This window comes from Mesoplodon densirostris, chromosome 14 (assembly GCF_025265405.1).
Source record: "Mesoplodon densirostris isolate mMesDen1 chromosome 14, mMesDen1 primary haplotype, whole genome shotgun sequence".
Lineage (NCBI taxonomy): Eukaryota > Metazoa > Chordata > Mammalia > Artiodactyla > Ziphiidae > Mesoplodon > Mesoplodon densirostris.
In genome coordinates this window covers 23,080,574-23,108,025 of record NC_082674.1, presented here as the reverse complement: position 1 = coordinate 23,108,025, position 27,452 = coordinate 23,080,574, and the positions used below count along the sequence as shown (strand labels likewise).

Genomic DNA, 27,452 nt, shown 5'->3' with positions numbered 1-27,452 from the left:
GCTTTGACAGGCTGTGTCTCTCTTAATCCTCTTGTCCCCGGACGAGGCTGGTGGAGATTTGTCAGCAGTAAATTGTTTACTCTGCACACATTCCAAAGAGGAAAATGGGCCCCTGCGCGGGAAAGAGATCCGCTCCCGGGACGGTTACTCAGCGACGACCTCACGAAACCCCGGGCTGCCAACTCGGCCGCTGCGCCCCTCCTCTGGACGCAGGCGCTGTAGCGGAGTTCTTCCGGCGAAATAGCTGTCCATCCCCCAGGCAGCTGCGTCAATGCTGCGCGCAGCGAGAGGCGGAGCCTCGGCCCTGCGACACTCGCCTGCGACTGCGACTGCGCCTGCGCGGGTAGTCATGCTGTTAACCAGGCGCCTGGGTCTGGTCTTGCTACCGCTGAGGCGTGTCCGGAGGTGGCCAGGGTTCGGGACGTGTCCATTCCTGCGCTGCCTTGGGCAAGAGCCCTTCGAGAGACCCCGGTTATTGTGTTGCAAATTCTCGTCTAGAGACGCGCGAGATGAAGAAGGAGAGCGCGAGGCGGCACAGAGGAAAGCCCCAGGCGCAGAGTCGCCTCCATTTCTCCCTCCGCTCGTCCGGGGACTTGGGACCAGATGTCTTTCGTCACTGGAAAGCCTCAGACCACCGACGCCGCGAAAGGAGTCATCTCCTCGAGAGCGCAAGGGCTCGAGTGAAGACCAGGGCCAGTCGGGTCCCGCACACCAGGGATCCGGGGGTCCCTCACTGCCCGCCTTGGCCCAGTCTGCCACCAAGGATGACGAACTTCACGTCTCCTCTTCCTGGTCAGCTACCCGAGAGGTGCCTTTTCGGGCTGGGGAGCTGATTTTAGCTGAGACTGGGAAGAGAGAAACACAATTTAAAAAATTATTTAGGTTGAGCAATGCCGGACACTTAAATAGTAGCTGGGGGGCAGTCCCGTTCAGCGAGATCGTGGGGAAGTTCCCCGGCCAGATACTGAGGAGTTCCTCTGGTAAGCACTTCATGCTGAGGAGGCCAGCATTGGAAGACTATGTATTACTGATGCAAAGAGGGCCTGCCATAACATGTCCTAAGGTAATGCGATGGGAGTTAGGTTCATTTGGTTCCACCAAGAGCAAAACGGATGCAGTACTACAGACATGATTAATGTACTTAAAGCACATCTCAGCACGTTTCAAGTTTTTATTGTTCTCACTTCTTTTTTTAACCAATGGCTATGACTTTTACATATTTTATGGTTACTAAGTTTAGGAAGAAATAGCCAGATTTTAATTTTAACTTGGGAGCCTCGATTCTCTGATCTGTAAAGTGATTTACTATATAGAGTGATGTGGACTCACTAGGCAATAAGAATGTGTATTTATTCCCCATAATTCTTAAGTTTGCGAGTTCAGCATTCAAGAGAACGTTGAGGGCTTCCCTGGTGGCGCAGTGGTTGAGAGTCCGCCTGCCGATGCAGGGGACACGGGTTCGTGCCCCGTTTCGGGAAAATCCCACATGCCGCGGAGCGGCTAGGCCCGTAAAGCCATCGCCGTTGAGCCTGCGCGTCAGGAGCCTGTGCTCCGCAACGGGAGAGGCCACAACACTGAGAGGCCCATGTACCGCAAAAAAAAAAAAAAAAAAGAGAACGTTGAACTCTTGGGGGAAATTTTTTAGTACCACTGTGGCGATATTTTAAGTATCATATTTAATCAGGCATGTTATTAGAGGTGTATTTTGTCAACAATAGATATCTCACTATGCTTTTTAAAAAAAAAAAAAATATATATATATATATATATTTTGTACGCGGGCCTCTCACTGTTGTGGCCTCTCCCGTTGCGGAGCACAGGCTCCAGACGCGCAGGCTCAGCGGCCATGGCTCACGGGACTAGCCGCTCCGCGGCATGTGGGATCTTCCCGGACCGGGGCACGAACCCGTGTCCCCTGCATCGGCAGGCGGACTCTCAACCACTGCGCCATCAGGGAACCCCTAAATATATTTTAATTTTTGTTTTATTTATTTTATTTTTGGCTGCGTTTGGTCTTTGCTGCTCACGGGCTTTCTCTGGTTGCGGCGAGTGGGGGCTACTCTTTGTCGTGGTGCGCGGGCTTCTCATTGCGGTGGCTTCTCTTGTTGCGGAACACGGGCTCTAGTAGTTGTGTCACGCGGGCTTAGTAGTTGTGGCGCATGGGCTTAGTTGCTCCGCGGCATGTGGGATCTTCCCGGACCAGGGCTCGAACCCGTGTCCCCTGCATTGGCAGGCGGATTCTTAACCACTGCGCCACTAGGGAAGCGCTCACTATGCTTTTCCCATTAGAAAAAAAAATGTTATGTGAAAACAGCTAAAATTAGACACTAAACATAAAAGGAATATTATTTATAAGTAAATTACCTACCTAGTTCCTTGTTACAATCTTATGCTAATGATCCATTGCTAGTGGTTTATTTTAATCATTAGTCACAGTCACTGTCCTTGAGCGGAATGTTCCTTTGTAACAACTCCTCCTCCTAGTCCTAGATGAGGAATCATTCATTATTTCATTAGTAAATACTCACCTACCTTATATATTCAGGGCACTATTTTAGGGAGGTGAAGTGGTGAACCACAGTCCTTGCTCTCAACATAGACTTTATGTCCTAGAGGAGGTGACAAGGAACAAACAAGTAAATGAAAGAATTCGATAATTTCAGGTAGTGCTAAGTGTCATGAAGACAAGTAGATTAACAATAACATTGTGTTGGGTAACCTGGGGGAGGAGAATACTTTATGTCAGGTGGTTAGAGAAGGTCTCTGAGGAGGTACATTTGATAAACTCATTAAGGAAGAGCCAGCCTTGCAAAGATCTAGGAGCAGAGTGCTTGCAAAGGGAAGAGCATTGCCGAGTTCCTGCTGTGGGCCGAGTGGGTTAGGTGAGGGAGAGAATGGTATGAGATGGGCTGTGGTTGGAGATATGAGTATTTTATTCCATGTGCATTGGGTGACTGTTGGAAGGTTCTAAGTAGGAATTCAGTCTCTATATATATATTTTTAAATAAATTTATTTATTTATTTTTGGCTGCTTTGCATCTTCACTGCTGCGCGTGGTCTTTCTCTAGTTACAACGAGCGGGGGCTACTCTTCGTTGCACTGCTAGGGCTTCTCATTGCGGCAGCTTCTCTTGTTGTGGAGCACGGGCTCTAGGCGCGCGGGCTTCAGTAGTTGTGGCTTGCGGGCTATAGAGCTCAGGCTCAGTAGTTGTGGCGCACGGGCTTAGTTGCTCTACAGCATGTGGGATCTTCCAGGACCAGGGCTCGAACGCCACGTCCCCTGCATTGGCAGGAGGATTCTTAACCACTGCGCCACCAGGGAAGTCCCTCCACTGACTTTTGAAAGCTGGTCTCCTCCGTAGAATTACATAGTTTTATCTTAATATTAAAAGTTGGTCTGAGGGAGCAATTTTTAATAAACTTCCTAACAGTTACGTGTAAAGTGTGAACATTTCACAGGGGTCAATATCAAGCACTTTTAGGTTTGGAGTAGAAGTATAAATGGCAACACTCCCTAAATTTTTATTTTTATTTTATATTTATTTATTTCTTTATTTAGGCCACACCCTGTGGCTTGCGGGATTTTAGTTCCCCAACCAGGGTTTGAGCCTGGGACCATGGCAGTGGAAGTGCCAAGTCCTAACCACTGGACCACCAGGAAATTCCCAACACTCCCAAAATTTTTTAAGTTAATCTTTTCTGCTGATTTGCATGTTTGGAATACTTATATAAGGATCATTGGAGAGTAGAAATTGTTGCCACTTAAGACTAAAGTGCAGCCCAGTTATTAAAACCTTCTGCTGAGGATTAGGTTTATATTGTTGAATTAGTTAGGAAAGAGATTAAAATTCCTGCCAAGGGAAAAAAAGGAAAAAGTCTGAAAAGATTGTTTGAAAGCCTAAAGTTTTAAAATGTATAGAAAACTCAATAGTAGAGTGATATTTCATAACTTCAGAGGAGTCTCCCATTAGCTTCAAATCCCTTTTGGAAAGAGGCAAGGAAATGAATAAATGCTATTCCCACCCCAGTTTTGGACTGAAATCGCTAGGATATGTGAAGTGGGCTCCCACCTCATTCCATGGAGACCAGGTAACCTGAATGGCAGGAAGCAAAAGTTAAAGTGTGCTAAAGTTTTTTAAAAAGTTTATAATTCTAGTCTTACATGAAAGAGCCAAGGAAATAGAACTGCCTTCTCCAGGGCGTTTCACTGAAACGGCTACTGGAGCTGCCTCCCACTCCTGTGTGAAGTTATCTGTGCCCCCTCCCACCTCTACTCCTACGTTCCTGGCAGATGGGAGAGGATATGTATGTCTGAAAGACTTTGAATTTGCTAATGAAACTTTTTGACTAATACACCTTAAGAATTATGTGTCTAAGTATAATTTGGTTCAAGCCTTAGTCCATCATTTCAGAAAATACATTTTGGCTTTTAATTAGATAACTGTACCTGTTAAATAGTTTCTTATGCAGCCAAACCTATATTTAATACAACTTTGTTGTGACTCAACAGAGGATCCTAGAAATCCTCCTGTTTCTTTTAGAATTTTCACAGCAGCTTTTGCCAGAGAAGGAAAAGATAGTAAAACCGTACCAGATGTGCTGCTTATTAGCAACTTCGAAAGGTTTGTTATTGGGGGGATGTTGAAATAAATGCTAACATTTAAATTTTTCTCTCTCTATAGCATTTGTACTATACAGTGAAATGATCAACAGCGTGGTTAGATGTTTGGGAGTTCAACATCAGTTCTACCCCTGACTTGCCCACTTGATTCCTGGCTGTGTGACCTTGGGCAAATTACTTTTTTGATTTCTCATCCTTATAATGGGGATGGTGATACTTTTCTCATATTATTATTCTGATTAAACAAGATAATGTTTGAAAGCAGTTTGCATAGTTAACAGAAGCCTGGCACCTGGTGAAGTTTCAATAAACAGCTATTACTACTATCATCCATGATATTCCTGTTAACAAAACAATTCTTTAGTTATAAAGTTTGGCAAATGAGTCCTCCTGTGGTATCCTAATTCTAAATGAGCATTCATCATTTCATGCAGAGATTATGTAATAACTTCCTATCTGGTCTTTATACCTCTAATTTTTTTCTATTCTAGTACATCCTGTATTCGTCTCACAGATTAATCTTTATAAAATGCCATTAATATTACCTCAGTGACATGCCCCAGTTACTTACCAGGTTAAGTTCAGATGCGTTAGCATGGATTCAGGTCTCTCCTTACCGCTCCTCCTGAGATGGGCAAACTGTGTTTATTACTCTACCTCTTTTTTGTTTAAAACTGTTTCTACTTTGTGACTGTTTCCTTAAATTCTCTATGTCTTTAAGCTAGGGCAGTCTGCTGATTTCTCCTTTCTCTGAGCTCCTATTCTTACTTATTTTCTGTAATTTCAATATTATACTGAAGTGCTTCTGTATTTGCTACCTGATTCTTGAATCTCTCATTTCATCAAGTAAAATATAAACTTTTGGTAGGCAGGGCCAGAGTTTAATCCTTTTTTTTTTTCACTTCTTTTCTCCAAGCCCAACATAGTGTTTGTAAGCCTAGGTGCTTAGTACATATTTATTGGTCACAGAGTCACCCATGCTGTATTTCAATCATAGGATCTGAATATGATACTGTTGATGATGAATATCCACCCAGGTGATACTGTTTTGGAAGCTGGCTCGGGCTCTGGTGGAATGAGCTTGTTTTTATCCAAAGCAGGTAAGAGATTGGGATAAATGAGTTGAAGTTAGATGACAAAACATTCAATCTGTTCATAATAACGGGAAGTTAAATAGATACAGATGTTTCAGAAAATATTCACATAACTTTGTGATAGAGAGCATTCTCCTTGAAATCAAATGTAAGCAACTGTTTTTCTTTCTATTTTGTACATTCATTCAAGTCATTCTCTGTCTAACCCTCTCTCTGTTTGCTTTCTGTTGTTCCCTCCACGCTTTTTTTTAACTAAATTTTTTTTAGAACATAACATAGCTACAGAAAAGTACACAGATCATAAGTGTATACCTCAATGAATTTTTATATCGTGACCACACTCACGTAGTTATTACCCAGATCAAGACAGGGAATGTTATTGTACCACTGAAACCTCCTCAAATCCCTTCTCAGTCCTTATCCTACCCAAAGGTAGAAGGTAGCCACCACTCTGACTTTTATCACCATTGATTAGTTTTGCCTGTTTTGAATCTTACGTAAAAGGAATCCTGTAGTATTGTACTCTTTTGAATCTGGTTGCTTTCATTCAACATTCTGTTTGTGAGATTCAGCCATTGCATGTAGCAATGGTTATTTCATTTTAGTTGCTATTTTTGTAAGTAAAGCACAGTTGATCCATTCTGCTGTTGATGGGCATTTGAGTTGAACATTGTGAATAGTGCTTCTCTGAACATTTTTGTACTTGTCTTTTGTGCACACACGTACATGTTTTTGTTAATAATAGTGCCAAGTGAATGCTCAGTATGAGAGAATATAGAAGGAGAAGGGCTGTCAGCTGCTGGAGAAGAGTCATATACTATCAGGGGCAAAGAATTATTTTTGCTGTTCATGAATAAATTAATACGTAATATAGAACTATTAAGCTAAAGCTAGATCATGAAGAACTTTCCTTTTAGAAAGTCTCTAAATATTGTCAGTTGGTAAAAGTACTGCTTGAAGGTAGCACCTAATCAAAAATCAAGAGGTATATAGTAAACATAAATATCTGTTCATGTTCCCACCACTTGATTTCTGGTTACTGTTATTGTAGTTGATTATTGCTCCCTTTGACCACTTAATTCCTCGGATTGTAAGGATTGCTTTGGCTTGTTTGGCTGCCTCTGCAGTGTTCCCTTTCTCACCTAATAATAGACAGCATTCTCTTTTGGTAGATTTGTTTTTTAATCATTCATGTTGGTTTTATTAGTGCATTCTTTTTTAGCTAATAAACATTGTTAGAGAAGTTGTAGGTGTATGTGGGTAGATTTTATAAAGATTACAGATAGACATATACTGAATTAAACTTACACCTTTTGTTTTTTGACCTAATGTCATCACATACAAACATAATCCAACTTATACTGGGTCAGGAAATTCATTTTGGGCTCCTCACATCTTTTGTTGGACTCTTTTCTGTGCATAGTTAAAGGCAGCCATTTCTTCACAATCTGTGACAGATTCCTAAATGCATTTGGCAAAGTGAATTTATAAAAAATTTGTGAAACGAGAAGAATGTTTATATTTCTAATATCTATAGTGTTGGAGGAGTGTCATGGCATAAATAATCCCAAACTATGAGTGATCAAGAAACTATTGCTGTTTACCTTCAGGATGGATTTATTTTCACCATACTTTTCTAAGTGTTTAGCTTATGCCACCTTTTTTTTTTTTTTTTTTTTTTTTGCGGTATGCGGGCCTCTCAGTGTTGTGGCCTCTCCCGTTGCGGAGCACAGGCTCCGGACGCGCAGGCTCAGCGGCCATGGCTCACGGGCCCAGCCACTCCGCGGCATGTGGGATCTTCCTGGACCGGGGCACGAACCCGCGTCCCCTGCATTGGCAGGCGGGCTCTCAACCACTGCACCACCCGGGAAGCCCTAACATTAATTTTTATCCCTTGAGAACATGATGACTTACAGCTGGACTTACATTTTAAAGAGACATGCTGCAATTTAAACTCTTCATTTTAACTATAGACTGATTGATCTGGGACAGCCTCCAAATGGTATCAAATAACCTCATATAGAGGTGGGTAGAAAATGAATTGCCGTAAGTTAAAATGTAGTAGTTTTCTGTGAAACTGCAGTATTACTATGATAAATAGTTTGAAAGTTTTTCAGACACACACAAAAATACAAGTACTGGGGCTTCCCTGATCGCGCAGTGGTTGAGAATCTGCCTGCCAATGCAGGGGACATGGGTTCGAGCCCTGGGCTGGGAAGATCCCACATGCCACGGAGCAACTAAGCCTGTGCGCCACAACTACTGAGCCTGTGCTCTAGAGCCCATGAGCCACAACTACTGAGCCCACATGCCACAACTACTGAAGACTGTGCACCTAGAGCCCATGCTCCGCAACAAGAGAAGCCTGAGCACCGCAACGAAGACCCAACATAGCCAAAAATAAATAAATTAATTAATTAAATTAAAAAAAACACAAGTAGCTTTTAAGTATCTGAAAGGCCTAACTTCATCCATAGCAAAAGACATGCAAATTAACACTACAATGATAAACTATATGCAATTTTTAGATTGATACAGATAAAAAGTTTGATAACTCTTTGTTGGAGAGAATATGGAGAAATAGGCACTCTAATACATTGTTGGTCGAGTGTAAATTGGTATCGTTTTTTTGGAGGACAATTTGGTAATTTTCAAAATAAAAATATTCACATATCCCTTGAGTCAGCAATTCCATTTTTAGGACTTTATCCTATAGATATACTGGCTCATGTGTACAAAGACTTAGGCAAAATAATTTTTATTGCAATATTGTTTGTTATAGCATAAGACTAGAAACAAGCTAAATGTTCATCGATAGGTGACTGGTTAAATAAACTATGGCATAGTCATACAATGGAACATAATAGCTGTTTAAAAAAATGCAGTAGATCATTAATCACTGAAATGGCATTGGTAAATAAGAAGGAAGGTACAGGACAGTATATATAATAGGTAACAACGTGTGTTAAAAACAGAGAAAGATACTTGCACACTTGTACTATAGGCAGCGACTATCTTGGGAAGGGTAAATAACTATGGTGGAATGATTGTCTCTGATGAGGGAGATTGATTGGGTATTTGGGGTAGGGTAGAGACTTTTGTAACCTTGAACTATTTGCATTATTTTTTCACATCCATGTAATATCTTTGCAAAATAAAATTTTGACATTCTTTATGTACTGATTAATACTGTGTAATGTCATAATTTTTTTTAAATTAAGTTGGATCACAAGGACGAGTCATAAGTTTTGAAATTAGAAAAGACCACCATGAACTGGCTAAGAAGAATTACAAACACTGGCGTGATTCATGGAAAATGAGTCATGTAGAAGAGTGGCCAGACAACGTGGATTTTATTCATAAGGATATTTTAGGAGCAACTGAAGATGTAAAATCTTTAACATTTGATGCGGTAAGTTTTCTAAAATGAGTCCTATGATATTATCTAATACTGAGTACAAAGAAAACAAGGACCACGCTTCTTTTATATGGAAAAGGATCTTCCTTCATTATTTGCCCCATTTCTATCTCTAAGAGTGGGAGGAATATTTTCCTTTAATATCATGGTGGGATTTAGAGCAGAGAGATATACTGAATTAGGTGCCAAAGTTGTTAATAAATGTGGGGTAATGATGCAATACTAGGAGGAGTAGTTGAGCATCATGAACTTCAACGTTTCTAGGATAAAGGAATAATAATTTGGAAGCAGCATTGGGAGTATACCGAGCCCCGCACCTGACCTCATATTGTGAGATTTGGAGGAATAAATAGCCTTCATTTTTGAGGGAAGAGGCAAGAGGCATCTTTAGACAGTTAAAGTCAGGATGTAGAGGAGTGTTAATTAAAGATGTTGAGGATAGAGGCATATTTATTGTGAACAAAGCTCCAGAAAGTGGAGTGGAGGGATTTGTGAGGAGGTGGAGGAGTGGGAGGTTGAGTTAGGGGAGGAGAAGCAGAGTAGTATGAAGGTAAAAGGATAGATGACGAGAGAATGCTATTTTAAGCTGTGAACAGTGATGGTGGAGATGTGGGCCATAGTGCCATTAGATGACCTCAAAGTTTCACAATTCTAGTTTAAGTTGCCTTATCCTTGGTGATGCCATTATCAGTTCATGGCTTGACGCTATGGACTGAGGTCTGGGTAAGAAGTCTTCTTCGCTTTTCTTTTTTTAAAAAAAATAAATTTATTTATTTTATTCTATTTATTTATTTTTGGCTGTGTTGGGTCTTCGTTGCTGCGCACGGGCTTTCTCTAGTTGCAGCGAGCAGGGGCTACTCTTCATTGTGTTGCACGGGCTTCTCATTGTGGTGGCTTCTCTTGTTGCGGAGCATGGGCTCTGGGTGCGCGGGCTTCAGTAGTTGTAGCACACGAGCTCAGTAGTTGTGGCTCATGGGCTCTAGAGCACAGGCTCAGTAGTTGTGGTGCATGGGCTTGTTGCTCCACGGTATGTGGGATCTTCTGGACTAGCGCTCGAACCCGTGTCCCCTGCATTGGCAGGTGGATTCTTAACCACTGTGCCACCAGGGAAGTCCCTTCTTCACTTTTCTTAATTGGCTTTTGGAAACTTAGATTATTTTAGGAACTTTATAAGGGAAACTAGGTGAGAAATCAAGTAAAGTTCAAAGAGGTGATATTTATCAGGACTGGTTCCCATCTCTAATAAAACTAAAGCCAATACCTACAGTGGCACAGCTTCCTGGACACAAGGACCACAGTTTGTTTGGTTTTTTTTTCTCATCCTTGTTTGGCTTGCATATTATATAGCTCAATAAGGGCAGAAAGAGGACTTGTTCTATGTAGGTCATCCATAGGAATGTCACAGATACGTGGGAGTTTAATTGGTCATCAGAATTTTGCTTGATGAGCATGAAACACAACAAAGGATTTTAATAGTATTGTTACAGCCTTGTGGAAACCTGCTGAAACATCCATCCCTGTTCCAAAGGAAAGAATACTCCTTACTAGATATTTTCAATTGAATCTCTCTTGAATAATAGTGTCAGATGAATACTCAGAGCATATAGAAGGAGGAGAACTGTCAGCTTCTGGGGAAGAGTCATATACTATTGGGGCAAAGAATTATAGTTGGTGTTCATAAATAAATTACTCATAATATAGAATTATTAAGTTAAAGCTAGATCATGAAGAATTTTCCTTTCTTTAAGAAGGTCTCTAAAAATTGTCAGTTGGTGAAAGTCCTGCTTGAAGGTAGCACTTAAGGAAGGGTAAGCTGTGACAAAGCGAGAGAGAGGCATGGACATATATTGATGAGTTCTTAAGTAGGGGAGTAGAATGTCCAGATTCCTGTTTCAGAATAATTCTGGTGAAAGAAGGGAATTTACGTAGTCTTTGTAGAAAGCTATTGTAATGTTTCAACAAGATATTATGAGGTCCTGACCTAAAGCATTAGCAGTAGGATGAATTTGAGAAATACCAAGAGGTAGATTTGTAGGACTGGATAATTTTAATCCAAATAAAAGCATCAGAACCCCACAGATTCTCAAAAGAGAATTCAAGGTGACTCTAATTCAAATAGTGACTCTAAGTTCCTGATTTGAGTGGCTAATGAATGGTAATGTTGTTAGCTGAGCCATGGAGCTTTGGATTGGCAGGCTTCTTGGTAGTCTTTTTTTTTTTTTTTTTTTTTTTTTTTTTTTTTTGCGGTATGCGGGCCTCTCACTGTCGCGGCCTCTCCCGTTGCGGAGCACAGGCTCCGGACGCGCAGGCCCAGCGGCCATGGCTCACGGGCCCAGCCGCTCCGCGGCATATGGGATCCTCCCAGACCGGGGCACGAACCCGTATCCCCTGCATCGGCAGGCGGACTCTCAACCACTGCGCCACCAGGGAGGCCCGGTAGTCTTATTTTTGGTCCTTGTTGATAATATACTAAAACTACAGTCACAGAAACCAATTTATGTCCACACTGTTGGCCCTTTGATTAGTCATTGAGATCTTTACTTGGATATCTAATAGGCATCTTTTTTTAAGTATTTATTTATGCATTCATTCATTTATTTATGGCTGCATTGGGTCCCTTTTGCTGCATGTCGACTTTCCCCACCTGTGGCGAGCGGGGGCCACTCCTCGCTGCGGTGCGTGGGCCTCCCATCACGGTGGCTTCTCCCATTACGGAGCACGGGCTCCAGGCGCGTGGGCCTCAGCAGCTGTGGCGAGCGGGCTTAGTTGCTCCCAGCAGCTGTGGTGCACGGGTTTCAGTAGTTGTGGCTCACGGGCTTAGTTGCTCTGCAGCATGTGGGATCCTCCCAGACCAGGGATTGAACCCGTGTCCCCCGCACTGGCAGGCGGATTCTCAACCACTGTGCCACCAGGGAAGCCCTAATAGGCATCTTAAACTTGTGTCTGAATTCTTGAATATTTCTCCCCAAGCTTATTCTTCCCATTGTCTTAAATCATTTTCCTCAATAGTAAATGACATCTCCATTCTTTCAGTAGCTTAGGATAAAAACATTGGATTCATTCTCACTTCTTTCTCTCACATCTGACAGCCAATTCTAATTCTAATTGGCTCTGTGTTCTCATCACATCCAATGCTATTTGCTATTGCAAGTCACCATCATCTTTCCTTGCCCAGGTCAGAATGTACTTAATGCCACTGAATTGTACACTTGAAATGGCAACTTTTATGTTATGTTTATCACATTCAAAAAAGTTTAAAAAGTCAGACCATGTCTCAAACTCTTCAGTGACTTTTCTCTTCCTGAGTATAGTTAAAGTCTGTAAGATTCTGCATAATCTGTCCCTCCCCATCCCCACCACATCCCCACCATCTGAGAACTCTTCTCTTACCACTTTCCCCCTTTTGTCTCCACTGCAGCGACTGTGGCCTTCTCAGACTCACCAAGTATCCTACAGCCTCAGAGCATTTGTATTTGCTGTTCTCTGCACCTGGAACACACTTCCCCCCTCAATTTCCACAGGGTTACCTTAATCATTTTCTTTAGGTATCTTCACTGACTAGCCTATGTATAAAATAGTACTTCCTTCCCCTGCCCTGTCATTCTATCCTTCATGTCCTCCTTTATAATCCTGTAGTTCTTCATGTCACTCATTACCCTCTGAATTACATATTTATTAGATTTTTGTTTACTGCCTATTCCTTAATTAGAATATAAGTTCCTGTGAAACAAAATAGAATATAAGCTCCCATTATATTTTTACCACTTAGCAAAATACTTGGCACATGGTAGATGCTCAGTAAATATTTGGTGAATAAATTAATAATGAATGATGACCCATTATTACTGGTTTTTTTTAAAACACATGAACAGAATAATTTCTAATTTAGTAAATATTATGATGTGCCAACTACATTAGATTTCTAGAGCTATCTATCAGTAAGTCACTTTATTTTCTATTTGACTGTATTTTTGTTTTCAGTTAATTTTTTTGTAATTTCATTTACTCTTTGCATTCATTCGACATCTTTTGAGTACAGCCCTGTATTCTGCAACTGAATGAAGAGTAAAGAAATAAGGGACATGATTCTTGAATTTTAGAACCTCTAAAATTAATATTCAAAACTTTTGAACATAAAAATACATATTTGAGATAATGTGAATTTCTGTTGCCAAAAGCTGAACTAAAGCATTGAAACTTTACACATACAGTTGACCTTTGAACAACATGGGGTTTAGGGGCAGCACTCCTACGTGCAGTCAAAAATCTGAGTATAACTTATAGTCAGCCCTCCCTATCCGTGGTTCCAACATATCCAAGGTTCTGCATCTTCAGATTCAACCAACCGCAGATTGTGTAGTACTGCAGTGTTTACTATTGAAAAAAATCCTTGCATTAAGTGGACCTGTGCAGTTCAAACCCATGTTGTTCAAGGGGCAACTGTGTGTGTGTGCATGTGTGTGTGTATGTAGGTATGTGTATAAAATATAGCTAAAGATTCCTGTATTATCGACATTGCCAAGTACAAGACATACCATTACAATTTTTATGTAGTTAAGTACTATGACAAATTGTATAATTGTAAGTATGCCTTTTTGAGAGGGGTAAAATGACAGTCATTAGTATTACATTCTAAAAAATGAAATACTTCAACTGGGTAATTGCTTTCCCAAAGTGTATCATTTCACCTCAATAAGAAAAGAAAACACATGCTTTATTTAAACAAAACTCAGTCTGATTCTCTTTCCCTCACTACAGGTAGCTTTGGATATGTTGAATCCTCAAGTTGCTTTGCCTGTTTTATACCCAAATCTTAAACAGGGTGGTGTATGTGCTGTATATCTAGCAAAGTGAGTAATGTGACTTTTTGGTAATGTTATTTTAAACACAGTTTCGTTTTAAGTACTAGGCTAAAGTGTTCATTTTGTAACTGAGTTAAGTGTATATATTATCTCGTAAAACTGTTATGAAGGGCTTCCATGGTGGCACAGTGGTTAAGAATCTGCCTGCCAGTGCAAGGGACACGGGTTCAAGCCCTGGTCTGGGAAGATCCCACATGCTGTGGAGCAACTAAGCCCATGTGCCACAACAAGAGAAGCCACCACAATGAGAAGCCCGCACACTGCAACGAAGAGTAGCCCCCTCTCGCCACAACTAGAGAAAGCCTGCATGCAGCAGTGAAGACCCAATGCAGCCCAAAATAAATAAATTAATTTTTTAAAAAGTCGAAAAAAAACCCTGTTATGAAACAGCATATGTCCCAAATTCAGTTATATTGCTGTTTAAATCATCCTTTACATAAATGGTAATATAAGATGCATATTTCTTCTGATAATTTAGAAGAAAAGTTTTTAAAAGTGTAATGTGAACAATGATATAGTCTCTTTATTGTTTTTATTTAGTATTCTCCTCTTATGTGCCCTAACTTGCATTTTTACTTTTTTTCCCTTTTGATTTAAGCATAGCATTTAAATTGGGGTAAGAGGTATAGTGAACTTAAATATAAAGTTATTGTTGTAGTAGAAATTTAAACTATATTTTTCACTTTTTTGAAAGCATCACACAGGTTATTGAACTTTTAGATGGAATTCGCATCTGTGAACTTGCCCTCTCATGTGAAAAGATAAGTGAAGTTATTGTCAGAGATTGGTTGGTTTGCCTTGCAAAACAGAAAAATGGAATTCTACCTCAAAAAGTGGAACCTAAAATCAACAGAGATTTACAATTACATTCTCAAAAGAAAATTAGAATTGAAGGTGAGATGTTTCAAGAAGATGACCATGGTGAGCTTCAGTTTTATTTTATGCATGTGTTTGCAACAATAAACGGAGAATACATTCCTGAATGTATTGGGCAATACATTATAAAAATATTTCTCAGGGATTTATTATGTTTTTCCTATAGAAATTGAAATGTGGTATTTATTCTGTTAAATTAAAATCTTTTAAGAGACAGAATCATGACTTTTCCTGCCTTTTATGTAAAACTCTGATACCTATGAAGAACTGAACTTCGTATAATATTCATATTTTACTTGTGACAAAGGGATTGGCTTATGAAATACTTTAAATACACTAAAGAATGTTTTAAATTAAGATCAGTGATTATCACTGAAGGGAAAGAATTTAATAGGACCCGATATGCAAATAGCTAATATTCCAAAAAGCAACTTCTAGGAGTTTTTCAAAGAACTAAATTTAGGTCCTTGTTGTATGTACACATTACTTAGGCCATAAACAAGTTTTCAGACATCCATTGATTTATGATATGGGCTTATCCATTTGGTTATAAAGCCATATATAGGTTTATTGTGTCATCCTTGACAAGTTGTTTCTGTAAGATAACTGTCAGAATAGCTCCAAGACAAATGCTAAAAAAAAAAAAAAAGTCTGAGAGAAAAAAACTTACAGGAAAAGGACAGTAATTTGTTTTTTAACAGTTTTGTGAACAAATTATAAAATATTTTATGTAGCTTACAATACATATTTTGTTCTATAACAGAAGAATCACATTCTGATTTTCCCTATGGATCATTTCCCTATATTGCTAGACCTATACACTGGCAAACTGGTCATACAGGTAAGTTTTTCACGCTATATTATATGGTGTTTTCTTCTCATAATTGCAATGCCCTTACCTTTTCCTCCCTTCAAATTAGCTTTTCTTGTCAAGTTGAGGAAGTGCAAACCACAACTTAACTGAGTACCTCAGATGACAACTGATTTGAAGATGTGAAGAAAAATATCAAAATAGAACTTTGTATTGCAAATCACTACTTTCATAGATTGGTATTTTTAGCTACTACTATAATTTGTATAACTTTTACATGTAATTTTGAAAAGTAACAAAAGCTAGAGAAAGATGTGTAACATTTTGAAACTGCTTAAATGTCCCATTTTGACACTTGTCTTGCAGTTAGTTTGACATTTTGTAGTTAATGATTCCAAGTTTGTTTAGTTGAGCCATCTCATTCTTCACTTCCTGTAAACCATTCCATAGATTTGTCTTTCTTCATGAAATTAGTTTTCTTTTCTTTGTTTGATTGATGGTCATTGGCTACCAAAATAAAATATGCATTTTGAGATAAATTTTAGGTATCTGTGTATTTTAAGTACATATTTTAATGGCTTGTATGTGTCTTAAAAAATAATAAATCTAGGCTATAGTAGATAATAGGGGGAAAACTGATAAGAATAACTATCCTAAAAATTGTAACAAAAGATGTAGCAGGGCTTCCCTGGTGGCACAGTGGTTGAGAGTCCGCCTGCCGATGCAGGGGACACGGGTTCGTGCCCCCGTCCGGGAGGATCCCACATGCCGCGGAGCGGCTGGGCCCGTGAGCCATGGCCTTTGAGCCTGCGCGTCTGGAGCCTGTGCTCCGCAACGGGAGAGGCCACGACAGTGAGAGGCCCACTTACCGCAAAAAAAAAAAAAAAAAAAAAAAAAAGATGTAGCAATTCTTGAATCTCTTATCTTTCTCAGAATCATTTTAACAGTTTGAAAGAACATCAGAATTATTCTGTTATATAAATCAAATGTTTGGGGAGTTCCCTGGTGGTCCAGTTGTTAGGACTCAGTGCTTTCATTGCTGTGGCCCAGGTTCAGTCCCTGGTCGGAGAACTGAGATCCTGCAAGCTGCACGGCGCAGCCAAAAAATAATATTTGGAGAGATACACTTTTTATAAATATGAATTAATTAGGACTAGGGCTTATTATTATTCATAGGCACTATGAATAATGTTATTTAGCATTTACCATGTGCCTTACATTGTTTTAAGAACGTTATATCTTTTCATTTAATATGTGTAGCTCATCCTTAAGATTATCCATATTTTATAGATAAACATAAGCTTATAGTTATTATTTAAATATAGATGTTTTGTAGGTTTTGAAGTAGTAGTGCCTGGGAGGATATATGCTACTTATTCCTTAGGCTAGAACTACTTAAAATAATGTACATATTCTAAATAACATTTTACATATTTTTCATTCTGTGGAAAAATTTAGTCTAAAATCTCTGCCTTTTTAGACTTTACAGCCTATAGTAGAGATAGACATTAAATAATCACACAAATATAAAACTAAAACTGTTATAAATACTTCAGAGAAGTACAGGATTTAGTAGAGGTTTTGCTCTGATCAGGTAATTACCTGTGCAAGTGTCAATTGAGCTGAGACCTGAAGGGCAGGTAAGAGTTAACTACAGCAGGGAAAATGAGAACAGAAAAGGCCAGTGATGGGGTTGACTGAAAGATAGGTAGGGGTCAGGCCATGGAGGATCTTGTAGACCTGTTAAGGAGTTTGTCTATCCTAAGAAAAATGGGGTGCTATTGAAAGATTTCATGAAGTAAGTGGTAACATGCTTAGATCTGTGTTTTGAAAAAAAATCACTCTGGTTGCATTTGGAGAACTGATTGAATCATAAGCGGAGTAGTCTTCTGTTACCATTTCTGATGGTAAGTATCCGAACGCTCATACAATAATAATGGCTTTAAAGTTTTCATAACATTTCCAGATCTATAGATGCTCTGATGTATATTTTTAGATTCCATCATGGAATACTACTCCCCTTTCTTCTGCCTTTCTATTTAACTACTAGTGAAATTCTGTCCTTCATTTATTGTTTTGAATGCAGGCCCTAATTGTACTTCTTGGAGAAGGGGCTGGCTTAAGAGCAAAGAAAAGTTGTGCCTTCTCCTATTTCATGTAGAATAGTTTCTGTTCAGTACACTATGCTTAGTAGATGCTGAACTGAACAAGAGCTAACAGTGTCCATTCTAATAATGAGTTGAAAACCAAACTATATAAGCAAATAAACATTTATTTATATAGTTAATCAAAGTCCAGCTTAAGCCCTTTATCCATCTCTCCATTGAACACTAAGCATGTTTATAATCTGGCTTGTGGGACAGGTGCCTTCTTCTAAAGTTAGCTTTCTATGTTCATGTCTGGTTCTCATTTACCATAATATAAACTCCTAGAGATTTTGACTGGTTCACAACTGTCTTCCCAGTAACTTCCAGAGGCCCTGACTTTTCCACCCAGTAAATGGTCAGTAAAAGTTTGCTGATGGCTTGAAGTCTACACTGGATCAGGTGTTATTTCATCTGCTGACTTGGTTGTTCTAGGGGGAAATTTAAGTATATAGCTCACAGATTGTGGAAGACTTTGAGTTTGAACTTTATACTTCAGAGTCAGTAGGAAACTTCTGAAGTTTCCTTGGTCATGTAAAAGCAGATACTTTTTAAAAGTTAGTCTGTTAGTGGTGTCTGAGTATTTAAAGGAAGGAAAAAACTATTAATCAGAAATGTCATAGTAATACATAGTATACAACTATGAGGTGATCTGTATTAATATACAACTATGAGGGGTGGAAAAGGGGCAAGTGTAAAAAAATATTGTGAAGGAAGAACCAGATAAGCTGGTGGTTCATTGGATGTAGAGGGAGAGAAGCTATATATATTCAAACTTTCATCTACTGTTCAGGCAAACATCTACTGTTTGCCTTATTTCTCTGGGCAAACAGGATTCAGCCCAGCTCATAAATAACTTCCTTGGAACAGCCTTCACTATGTCTCTCACCCTACAGAATTGATTCTGAAATCTTTTGTGCTCATAAATGTTGATCATATAGTTAGCATTGCCCTTATCGCATCATTAATTTATAAACCCTGATTATGCCTTCATTAAGTTTAAATTGGGATGACTAGAACAGTGGTAATGACAAAAGTAAATAAGGAAGTTCAGAGAAGGATTTATTTATGAGGAAAAATTATTTGGTTTTAGATTATATAACGGAATGTCTTGTGCCTGCCTACGTGACCCAGGACTAAGGTTTGGTATACTGCTTTTTTCCCTTGGCTTCACTCTAAAATCTGGGGAGTCCTCAGATAATACATAATAATATGTACCCATGTCTCAGATATACTAGCCTAGGTGTCATAAGGCTTAAGACAGCATAAGGTAAAGAGAAACAATGTAGTTTAGTAAGTATAAAAATGTGCTGTCTATTCAGATAGAACTGGGTTCTCATCTTGCTGTTTTCATTGTTGCTGTTTTACTTTGCAGCTGTGACTTTTCTGAGTTTGTTTCTTCATCAGTAAAATGAATGTCATAGTGCCACTTCAGGATTTCTTGGGGGGGTCAGGTGTTAAATGAGACTACCTTTATAAGGTGGCTAGCATGTGATTGGTGATTGTGATGCATGTAAGTTTGTAAAGAATGCCTCATCTATCTCCCAAAACCTTATCAAAATCAACTATTTTATTCTTAGTAAATGTCATAAACATGTTTATGTAAAACTTGTTCGTTGAACATGTTGTTTTGAGAAAAAAATTTTAAGGCAGAAAAACATGTTTTTAACCTGAAAAGCAAGAAGTTGCTTGTGTTTGAAAGAAGGATGGAAGCATCGATACCAGCTATTGGTAAGTTTTATCATAAAAGCCTAGAGCAGAGCATCAGCTCTTTGTATCTCTCCTGGAGAATGAATTGAGTGGTCTGCAGCCACAAACCTTAGGTGATTCCAACCACCTTATATGGACTGGAGGAAGAAAATTTTGCTGGTAGAGGCCATTTACTGGGCATCAAAACAGCTGCTGAGGCAGTAAGAGACCGCTGTTCCTGATAATACCATGTTACCCTTAATCCTCTCCACCCCCCGTTAGCCCAATGACTTGTTAAGCCTACTGAGGGAAAATGAATGTAAATGATTATTGGTCAAGTGTATGTATGACCAATAATTTTTCTTTGTATTGCCTACCCTCTGTCATCCTGAAACAACAGGTTTTACATTTAACCTTGAATTCCCACTCAGACCAAAACACAAATGAGTAAATACTTATTTCTTCCTATATAGGACCTATATATCCTAAACCAGGGTGTCAGGGATTTCATCCAGGGACAGGAAGAAAGCACAGTTCCATTTACAACTGCCCTAAATCAAGTGCCCCACTTTTCATCCAAAATCCCTCAAAGACCTGCTTTCCTTTTTCTTCTCGAAGCAAGCTGACTGGCAGAGCCCCTTACCCCCTGGGTGCACTCTGATTTCCCATTGAAATATCAAAGCCTAAACATAGGGTGTGACTACTTTTGATATCTAAGGGGCTAGTTTGAATAAAATATAAGTGCTTCTGTTCTGCTTTCTTTAAATATTTGTTCAAATTATGGTTGCAATTCTCTCCCAGTTCACTCCATACAACCTTTCATCAGGGACTTTGTTCTTTTTTTTTTTGTTTAATTTTTAAATTTAATTTTATTTATTTTTTTGTACAGCAGATTCTTATTAGTCATCAATTTTCTACACATCAGTGGATACATGTCAATCCCAATCGCCCAATTCATCCCACCACCCCCCCACCCCGCCATGGCTTTCCCCCACTTGGTGTCCATACGTTTGTTCTCTACATCTGTGTCTCAATTTCTGCCCTGCAAACCAGTTCATCTGTACCATTTTTCTAGGTTCCACATATATGCGTTAATATACGATATTTGTTTTTCTCTTTCTGACTTACTTCACTCTGAATGACAGTCTCTAGATCCATCCACGTCTCAACAAATGACCCAATTTCGTTCCTTTGTATGGCTGAGTAATATTCCATTGTATATATGTACCACATCTTTATCCATTCATCTGTTGATGGGCATTTAGGTTGCTTACATGACCTGGCTGTTGTCCTGCAATGAACACTGGGGTGCATGTATCTTTTTGAATTATGGTTTTCTCTGGGTATATGCCCAGTAGTGGGATTGCTGGATCACATGGTAATTCTACTTTCAGTTTTTTAAGGAACCTCCATACTGTCCTCCATAGTGGCTGTATCAATTTACATTCCCACCAACAGTGCAAGAGGGTTCCCTTTTCTCCACACCCTCTCCAGCATTTGTTCTTTGTAAATTTTCTGATGATGCCCATTCTAACTGGTGTGAGGTGATACCTCATGGTAGTTTTGATTTGCATTTCTCTAATAATTAGTGATCTTGAGCAGCTTTTCATGTGCTTCTTGGCCATCTGTATGTCTTCTTTGGAGAAATGTCTATTTAGGTCTTCTGCCCATTTTTGGGTTGGGTTGTTTGTTTCTTTAATATTGAACTGCATGAGCTGTTTATATGTTTTGGAGATTAATCCTTTGTTGATTCATTTGCAAATGTTTTCTCCCATTCTGAGGGTTGTCTTTTCATCTTGTTAATGGTTTCCTTTGCTGTGCAAAAGCTTTGAAGTTTCATTAGGTCCCATTTGTTTATTTTTGTTTTTATTTCCATTACTCTAGGAGGTGGATCAAAAAAGATCTTGCTGTGATTTATGTCAAAGAGTGTTCTTCCTATGTTTTCCTCTAAGAGTTTTATAGTGTCTGGTCTTACATTTATAAGTCTTTAATCCATTTGGAGTTTATTTTTGTGTATGGTGTTAGGTAGTATTCTAATTTCATTCTTTTACATGTAGCTCTCCAGTTTTCCCAGCACCAATTATTGAAGAGACTGTCTTTTCTCCATTGTATATCCTTGCCTCCTTTGTCATAGATTAGTTGACCATAGGTGCGTGGGTTTATCTCTGGGCTTTCTATCTTGTTCCATTGATCTATGTTTCTGTTTTTGTGCCAGTACCATATTGTCTTGATTATGTAGCTTTGTAGTATAGTCTGAAGTCAGGGAGTCTGATTCCTCCAGCTCCGTTTTTTTCCCTCAAGACTGCTTTGGCTATTCGGGGTCTTTTGTGTCTCCATACAAATTTTAAGATTTTTTGTTCTAGTTCTGTAAAAAATGCCATTGGTAATTTGATAGCGATTGCATTGAGTCTGTAGATTGCTTTGGCTAGTATAGTCATTTTCACAATACTGATTCTTCCAATCCAAGAACATGGTATATCTCTCCATCTGTTGGTATCATCTTTAATTTCTTTCACCAGTGTCTTATAGTTTTCTGCATACAGGTCTTTTGTCTCCCTAGGTAGGATTATTCCTAGGTATTTTATTCTTTTTGTTGCAGTGGTAAATGGAAGTGTTACCTTAATTTCTCTTTCAGATATTTCATCATTAGTGTATAGAAATGGAAGAGATTTCTGTTCACTAATTTTGTATGCTGCAACTTTACCAAATTCATTGATTAGCTCTAGTAGTTTTCTGGTAGCATCTTTAGGATTCTCTATGTAGAGTATCATGTCATCTACAAACAGTGTCAGTTTTACTCCCTTTTTTTCCAATTTGGATTCCTTTTATTTCTTTTTCTTCTCTGATTGCCATGGCTAGGACTTCCAAAACTATGTTGAATAATAGTGGTGAGAGTGGACATCCTTGTCTTGTTCCTGATCTTAGAGGAAATGCTTTCAGTTTTTCACCACTGAGAATGATGTTTGCTGTGGGTTTGTTGTATATGGCCTTTATTATGTTGAGGTAGGTTCCCTCTATGCCCACTTTCTGGAGTTTTTATCATAAATGGGTGTTGAATTTTGTCAAAAGCTTTATCTGCATCTATTGAGATGGTCATATCGTTTTTATTCTTCAATTTGTTAATACGGTGTATCATGTTGATTGATTTGCATATATTGAAGAATCCTTGCATCCCTGGGATAAATCCCACTTGATCATGGTGTATGATCCTTTTAATCTGTTGTTGGATTCTGTTTGCTAGTATTTTGTTGAGGATTTTTGCATCTATATTCATCAGTGATATTGGTCTGTAATTTTCTTTTTTTGTAGTATCTTTGTCTGGTTTTGGTATCAGGGTGATGGTGGCCCATAGAATGAGTTTGGGAGTGTTCCTTCCTCTGCAATTTTTTGGAAGCGTTTGAGAAGGATGGGGGTTAGCTCTTCTCTAAATGTTTGATAGAATTCACCTCTAAAGCCATCTGGTCCTGGACTTTTGTTTGTTGGAAGATTTTTAATCACAGTTTCAACTTCATTACTTGTGATTGGTCTGTTCATATTTTCTCTTTCTTCCTGGTTCAGTCTTGGAAGGTTATACCTTGCTAAGAATTTGTCCATTTCTTCCAGGTTTTCCATTTTATTGGCATAGAGTTGCTTGTAGTAGTCTCTTAGGATGCTTTGTGTTTCTGCGGTGTCTGTTGTAACTTCTCCTTTTTCATTTCTAATTTTAGTGATTTGAGTCCTCTCCCTCTTTTTCTTGATGAGTCTGGCTAATGGTTTATCAATTTTGTTTATCTTCTCAAAGAATCAGCTTTTAGTTTTATTGATCTTTGCTATTGTTTTCTTTGTTTCTATTTCATTTATTTCTGCTCTGATCTTTATGATTTCTTTCCTTCTGCTAACTTTGGGTTTTCTTTGTTCTTCTTTCTCTAGTTCATTTAGGTGTAAGGTTAGATTGTTTATTTGAGATTTTTCTTGTTTCTTGAGGTAGGCTTGTATAGCTATAAACTTCCCTCTTAGAACTGCTTTTGCTGCATCCCATAGGTTTTGGATTGTCATGTTTTCATTGTCATTTGTCTCTAGGTATTTTTTGATTTCCTCAGTGATCTCTTGGTTATTTAGTAACGTATTGTTTAGCCTCCATGTGTTTGTGTTTTTTACTTTTTTTCCCTGTAATTCATTTCTAATCTCATAGTGTTGTGGTCAGGAAAGATGCTGGATATGATTTAAATTTTCCTAAATTTACTGAGGCTTGATTTGTGACCCAAGATGTGATCTATCCTGGAGAATGTTCCGTGTGCACTTGAGAAGAAAGTGTAATCTGCTATTTTTGGATGGAATGTCCTATAAATATCAATTAAATCTATCTGGTCTATTGTGTCATTTAAATCTTCTGTTTCCTTATTTATTTTCATTTTGGATGATCTGTCCATTGGTGTGAGGTGTTAAAGTCCCCCACTATTATTGTGTTACTGTCGATTTCCTGTTTTATAGCTGTTAGCAGTTGCCTTATGTATTGAGGTACTCCTATGTTGGGTGCATATATATTTTTAATTGTTATATCTTCTTCTTGGATTGATCCCTTGATCATTATGTAGTGTCCTTCCTTGTCTCTTGTAACATTCTTTATTTTAAACTATTTTATCTGATATGAATATTGTTACTCCAGCTTTTTTTTTTTTTTTTTTTTTGGTGGTACACAGCCCTCTCACTGTTGTGGCCTTTCCCGTTGCGGAGCACAGGCTCTGGACGTGCAGGCTCAGCGGCCATGGCTCACGGGCCCAGCTGCTCCGTGGCATGTGGGATCTTCCCGGACCGGGGCACGAACCCGTGTCCCCTGCATTGGCAGGCAGACTCTCAACCACTGCGCCACCAGGGAAGCCCCTCCAGCTTTCTTTTGATTTCCATTTGCATGGAATATCTTTATCCATCCCCTCACTTTCAGTCTGTATGTGTCCCTCGGTCTGAAGTGGGTCTCTTGTAGACAGCATATACATGGGTCTCGTTTTTGTATCCATTCAGTGAGCCTGTGTCTTTTGGTTGGAGCATTTAATCCATTCATGTTTAAGGTAATTATTGATATGTATGTTCCTATGACCATTTTCTTAATTGTTTTGGGTTTGTTTTTGTAGTTCCTTTTCTTCTCTTGTGTTTCTCACTTAGAGACGTTCCTTTAGCATTTGTTATAGAACTGGTTTGGTGGTGCTGAATTCTCTTAGCTTTTGCTTGTCTGTAAAGCTTTTGATTTCTCCATTGAATCTGAATGAGATCCTTGCCAGGTAGAGTAATGTTGGTTGTAGGTTCTTCCCTTTCATTACTCTAAGGATATCATGCCACTCCCTTCTGGCTTGTAGAGTTTCTGCTGAGAAATCAGCTGTTAACCTTATGGGAGTTCCCTTATATGTTATTTGTCATTTTTCCCTCGCTGCTTTCAATAATTTTTGTCTTTAATTTTTCCAATTTGATTACTGTATGTCTCAGTGTGTTCCTCCTTGGGTTTATCCTATATGGGACTCGCTGCACTTCCTGGACTTGAGTGGCTATTTTCTTTCCCGTGTTAGGGAAGTTTTCGACTATAATGTCTTCAAATATTTTCTCTGGTCCTTTCTCTCTCTCTTCTCCTTCTGGGGCCCCTATAATGCAAATGTTGTTGTGTTTAATGTTGTTGCAGAGGTCTCTTAGGCTGTCTTCATTTCTTTTCATTCTTTTTTCTTTTTTCTGTTCTGCATCAGTGAATTCCACCATTCTGTCTTCCAGGTCGGTTATCCGTTCTTCTGCCTCAGTTATTCTGCTACTGATTCCTTCTAGTGTAGTTTTCATTTCAGTTATTGTATTGTTCATCTGTTTGTTTGTTCTTTAATTCTTCTAGGTCTTTGTTAAACATTTCTTGCATCTTCTCAATCTTTGCCTCCATTCTTTTTCCAAGGTCCTGGATCATCTTCACTATCATTATTCTGAATTCTTTTTCTGGAAGGTTGCCTATCTCCACTTCATTTAGTTGTTTTTCTGGGGTTTTATCTTGTTCCTTCATGTGGTACATAGCCCTCTGCCTTTTCCTCTTGTCTGTCTTTCTGTGCATGTGGTTTTTGTTCCACAGGCTGCAGGATTGTAGTTCTTCTTGCTTCTGCTGTCTGCCCTCTGGTGGATGAGGCTATCTAAGAGGCTTGTGCAAGTTTCCTGATGGGAGGGACTGGTGGTGGGTAGAGCTGTTGCTCTGGTCGGCAGAGCTCAGTAAAACTTTAATCTGCTTGACTGCTGATGGGTGGGGCTGGGTTCCCTCCCTGTTGGTTGTTTGGCCTGAGGCAACCCAACACTGGAACCTACCTGGGCTCTTTGGTGGGGCTAATGGCAGACTCTGCGAGGGCTCACTCCAAGGAGTACTTCCCAGAACTTCTGCTGCCAGTGTCCTTGTCCCCACGGTGAGCCACAGCCACCCCCCACCTCTGCAGGAGACCCTACAACACTAGCAGGTAGGTCTGGTTCAGTTTCCCCTGGGGTCACTGCTCCTCCCCCTGGGTCCCAATGCACACACTGCTTTGTGTGTGCCCCTCCAAGTGTGGAGTCTCTTTCTCCCCCAGTCCTGTCGAAGTCCTGCAATCAAATCCTGCTAGCCTTCAGAGTCTGATTCTCTAGGAATTCATCCTCCCATTGCCGGACCCCCAGGTTGGGAAGCCTGATGTGGGGCTCAGAACCTTCACTCCAGTGAGTGGACTTCTGTAGTATAAGTGTTCTCCAGTCTGTGAGTCACCCACCCAGCAGTTATGGGGTTTGATTTTACTGTGATTGCGCCCCTCCTACCGTCTCATTGTGGCTTCTCCTTTGTCTTTGGATGTGGGGTATCTTTTGGGGTGAGTTCCAGTGTCTTCCTTTCGATGATTGTCCAGCAGCTAGTTGTGATTCTGGTGTTCTCACAAGAGGGAGTGAGAGCACGTCCTTCTACTCCACCATCTTGGTTCAGGGCCAGGGACTTCGTTCTTAATGCTTTCACCAATTCTTTAGTCCTTAGCAATCTGCTAGAAGACTTCTGTGGCAGCTTATTTTCACTACTGAAGGCAGGATTTCATCAAAGGGGGCAGCAAAGCATCATAGGAATTCAGGCTGCAGTAGAGTCAGACCTGGGTTCAAGTGTCACTCTCTCAATCATCTTGGGCAAATGATTTAACCTCTCTAAGCCTCTGTTTCCTTATCTACAAAATGGAGATACTAGTATTTACCTTGGGGTTGGCTGTGAATATTAAGTGAGGTTATGAATGTAAAATCCTTAACACATTGCATGGAACATTTTAAATATCTAGTAAATCTTACCTATTATGAGGATCAACGACTGTAGGCAAAAGGGGCTAGGAGAGAGGGGAAGGATGCTAAAAGGCAACTCTTATAATTTAGCCTATGGTAGACCCTATTTACTTTCAAATATGAGTGAACAAATAAAAATGCTTGGAGGTGTTACAAGGGAAGAGACTATACTGTCAGTCAAATTTGTTCAGTGATTACTATGGCCAGGGAATGGAACAGAGATAGGCATGACCCCTACCTTCAAGAGTCTTAAGAGTCTGGTTTCTCAGTAAAACTTCAGTAGCCACTGCTAATCTCATAAGAATGTGGTAAAAATAAATAGGTGAAACTCTGAAATAATGTGGGTCTCATTATAGAATTAGAGCCTTAAGAAATCTGCCAGTCCCATCTTCATATGGGTGAAAATCTGGGACAAAGGCTTTATAAGAAGTAAAAAGGATCACTGCTGGTAGAATGTCATTCTGGTTCTGTTTCAAATCGAGAAATGTCAGAGAAGTACTCAACCTTTATAAATAATAATTTAAATGAAAATTAGGGTGTGGTTGACTAAAAGTATTTCCAGTTTATACAATTATTTTCAAATTAATATAAAATACCATTGTTCAAAAGCACTTAAATCCCAACAAAAAAGAAATATGCAAATAAATTGTGGTACTTATAGCATGT

General features: G+C 39.4%; 2 protein-coding genes across 3 annotated transcripts in view; one reads left to right on the top strand and one right to left on the bottom strand.

The window, feature by feature from the left end:
• The first annotated feature begins 345 nt into the window (after window positions 1–345).
• TRMT61B (tRNA methyltransferase 61B) lies at window positions 346–16,200 on the top strand. Its single transcript, XM_060117274.1, has 6 exons — window positions 346–1,063; window positions 5,618–5,720; window positions 8,936–9,126; window positions 13,891–13,982; window positions 14,689–14,915; window positions 15,634–16,200. The coding sequence occupies exons 1-6, from the start codon at window positions 350–352 to the stop codon at window positions 15,828–15,830; spliced, it is 1,524 nt and encodes a 507-aa protein (XP_059973257.1). The 5' UTR covers window positions 346–349; the 3' UTR covers window positions 15,831–16,200.
• SPDYA (speedy/RINGO cell cycle regulator family member A) overlaps window positions 16,100–27,452 on the bottom strand; it is a 33,268-nt gene continuing 21,915 nt past the window's right edge. For both annotated transcript variants that reach the window (XM_060117275.1, XM_060117276.1), the window contains exon 7: window positions 16,100–16,188. In XM_060117275.1, the coding sequence (XP_059973258.1) occupies window positions 16,100–16,188 (89 nt within the window). The remainder of the gene's footprint in view (window positions 16,189–27,452) is intronic.

Coding starts and splice junctions, on each gene's coding strand:
- TRMT61B (XM_060117274.1), top strand. CDS start 350: ATGCTGTTAACCAGGCGCCTGGGTCTGGTCTTGCTACCGCTGAGGCGT. Junction 1,064..5,617: donor CTGCCATAACATGTCCTAAG/GTAATGCGATGG, acceptor TTTCAATCATAG/GATCTGAATATGATACTGTT. Junction 9,127..13,890: donor AATCTTTAACATTTGATGCG/GTAAGTTTTCTA, acceptor CCCTCACTACAG/GTAGCTTTGGATATGTTGAA.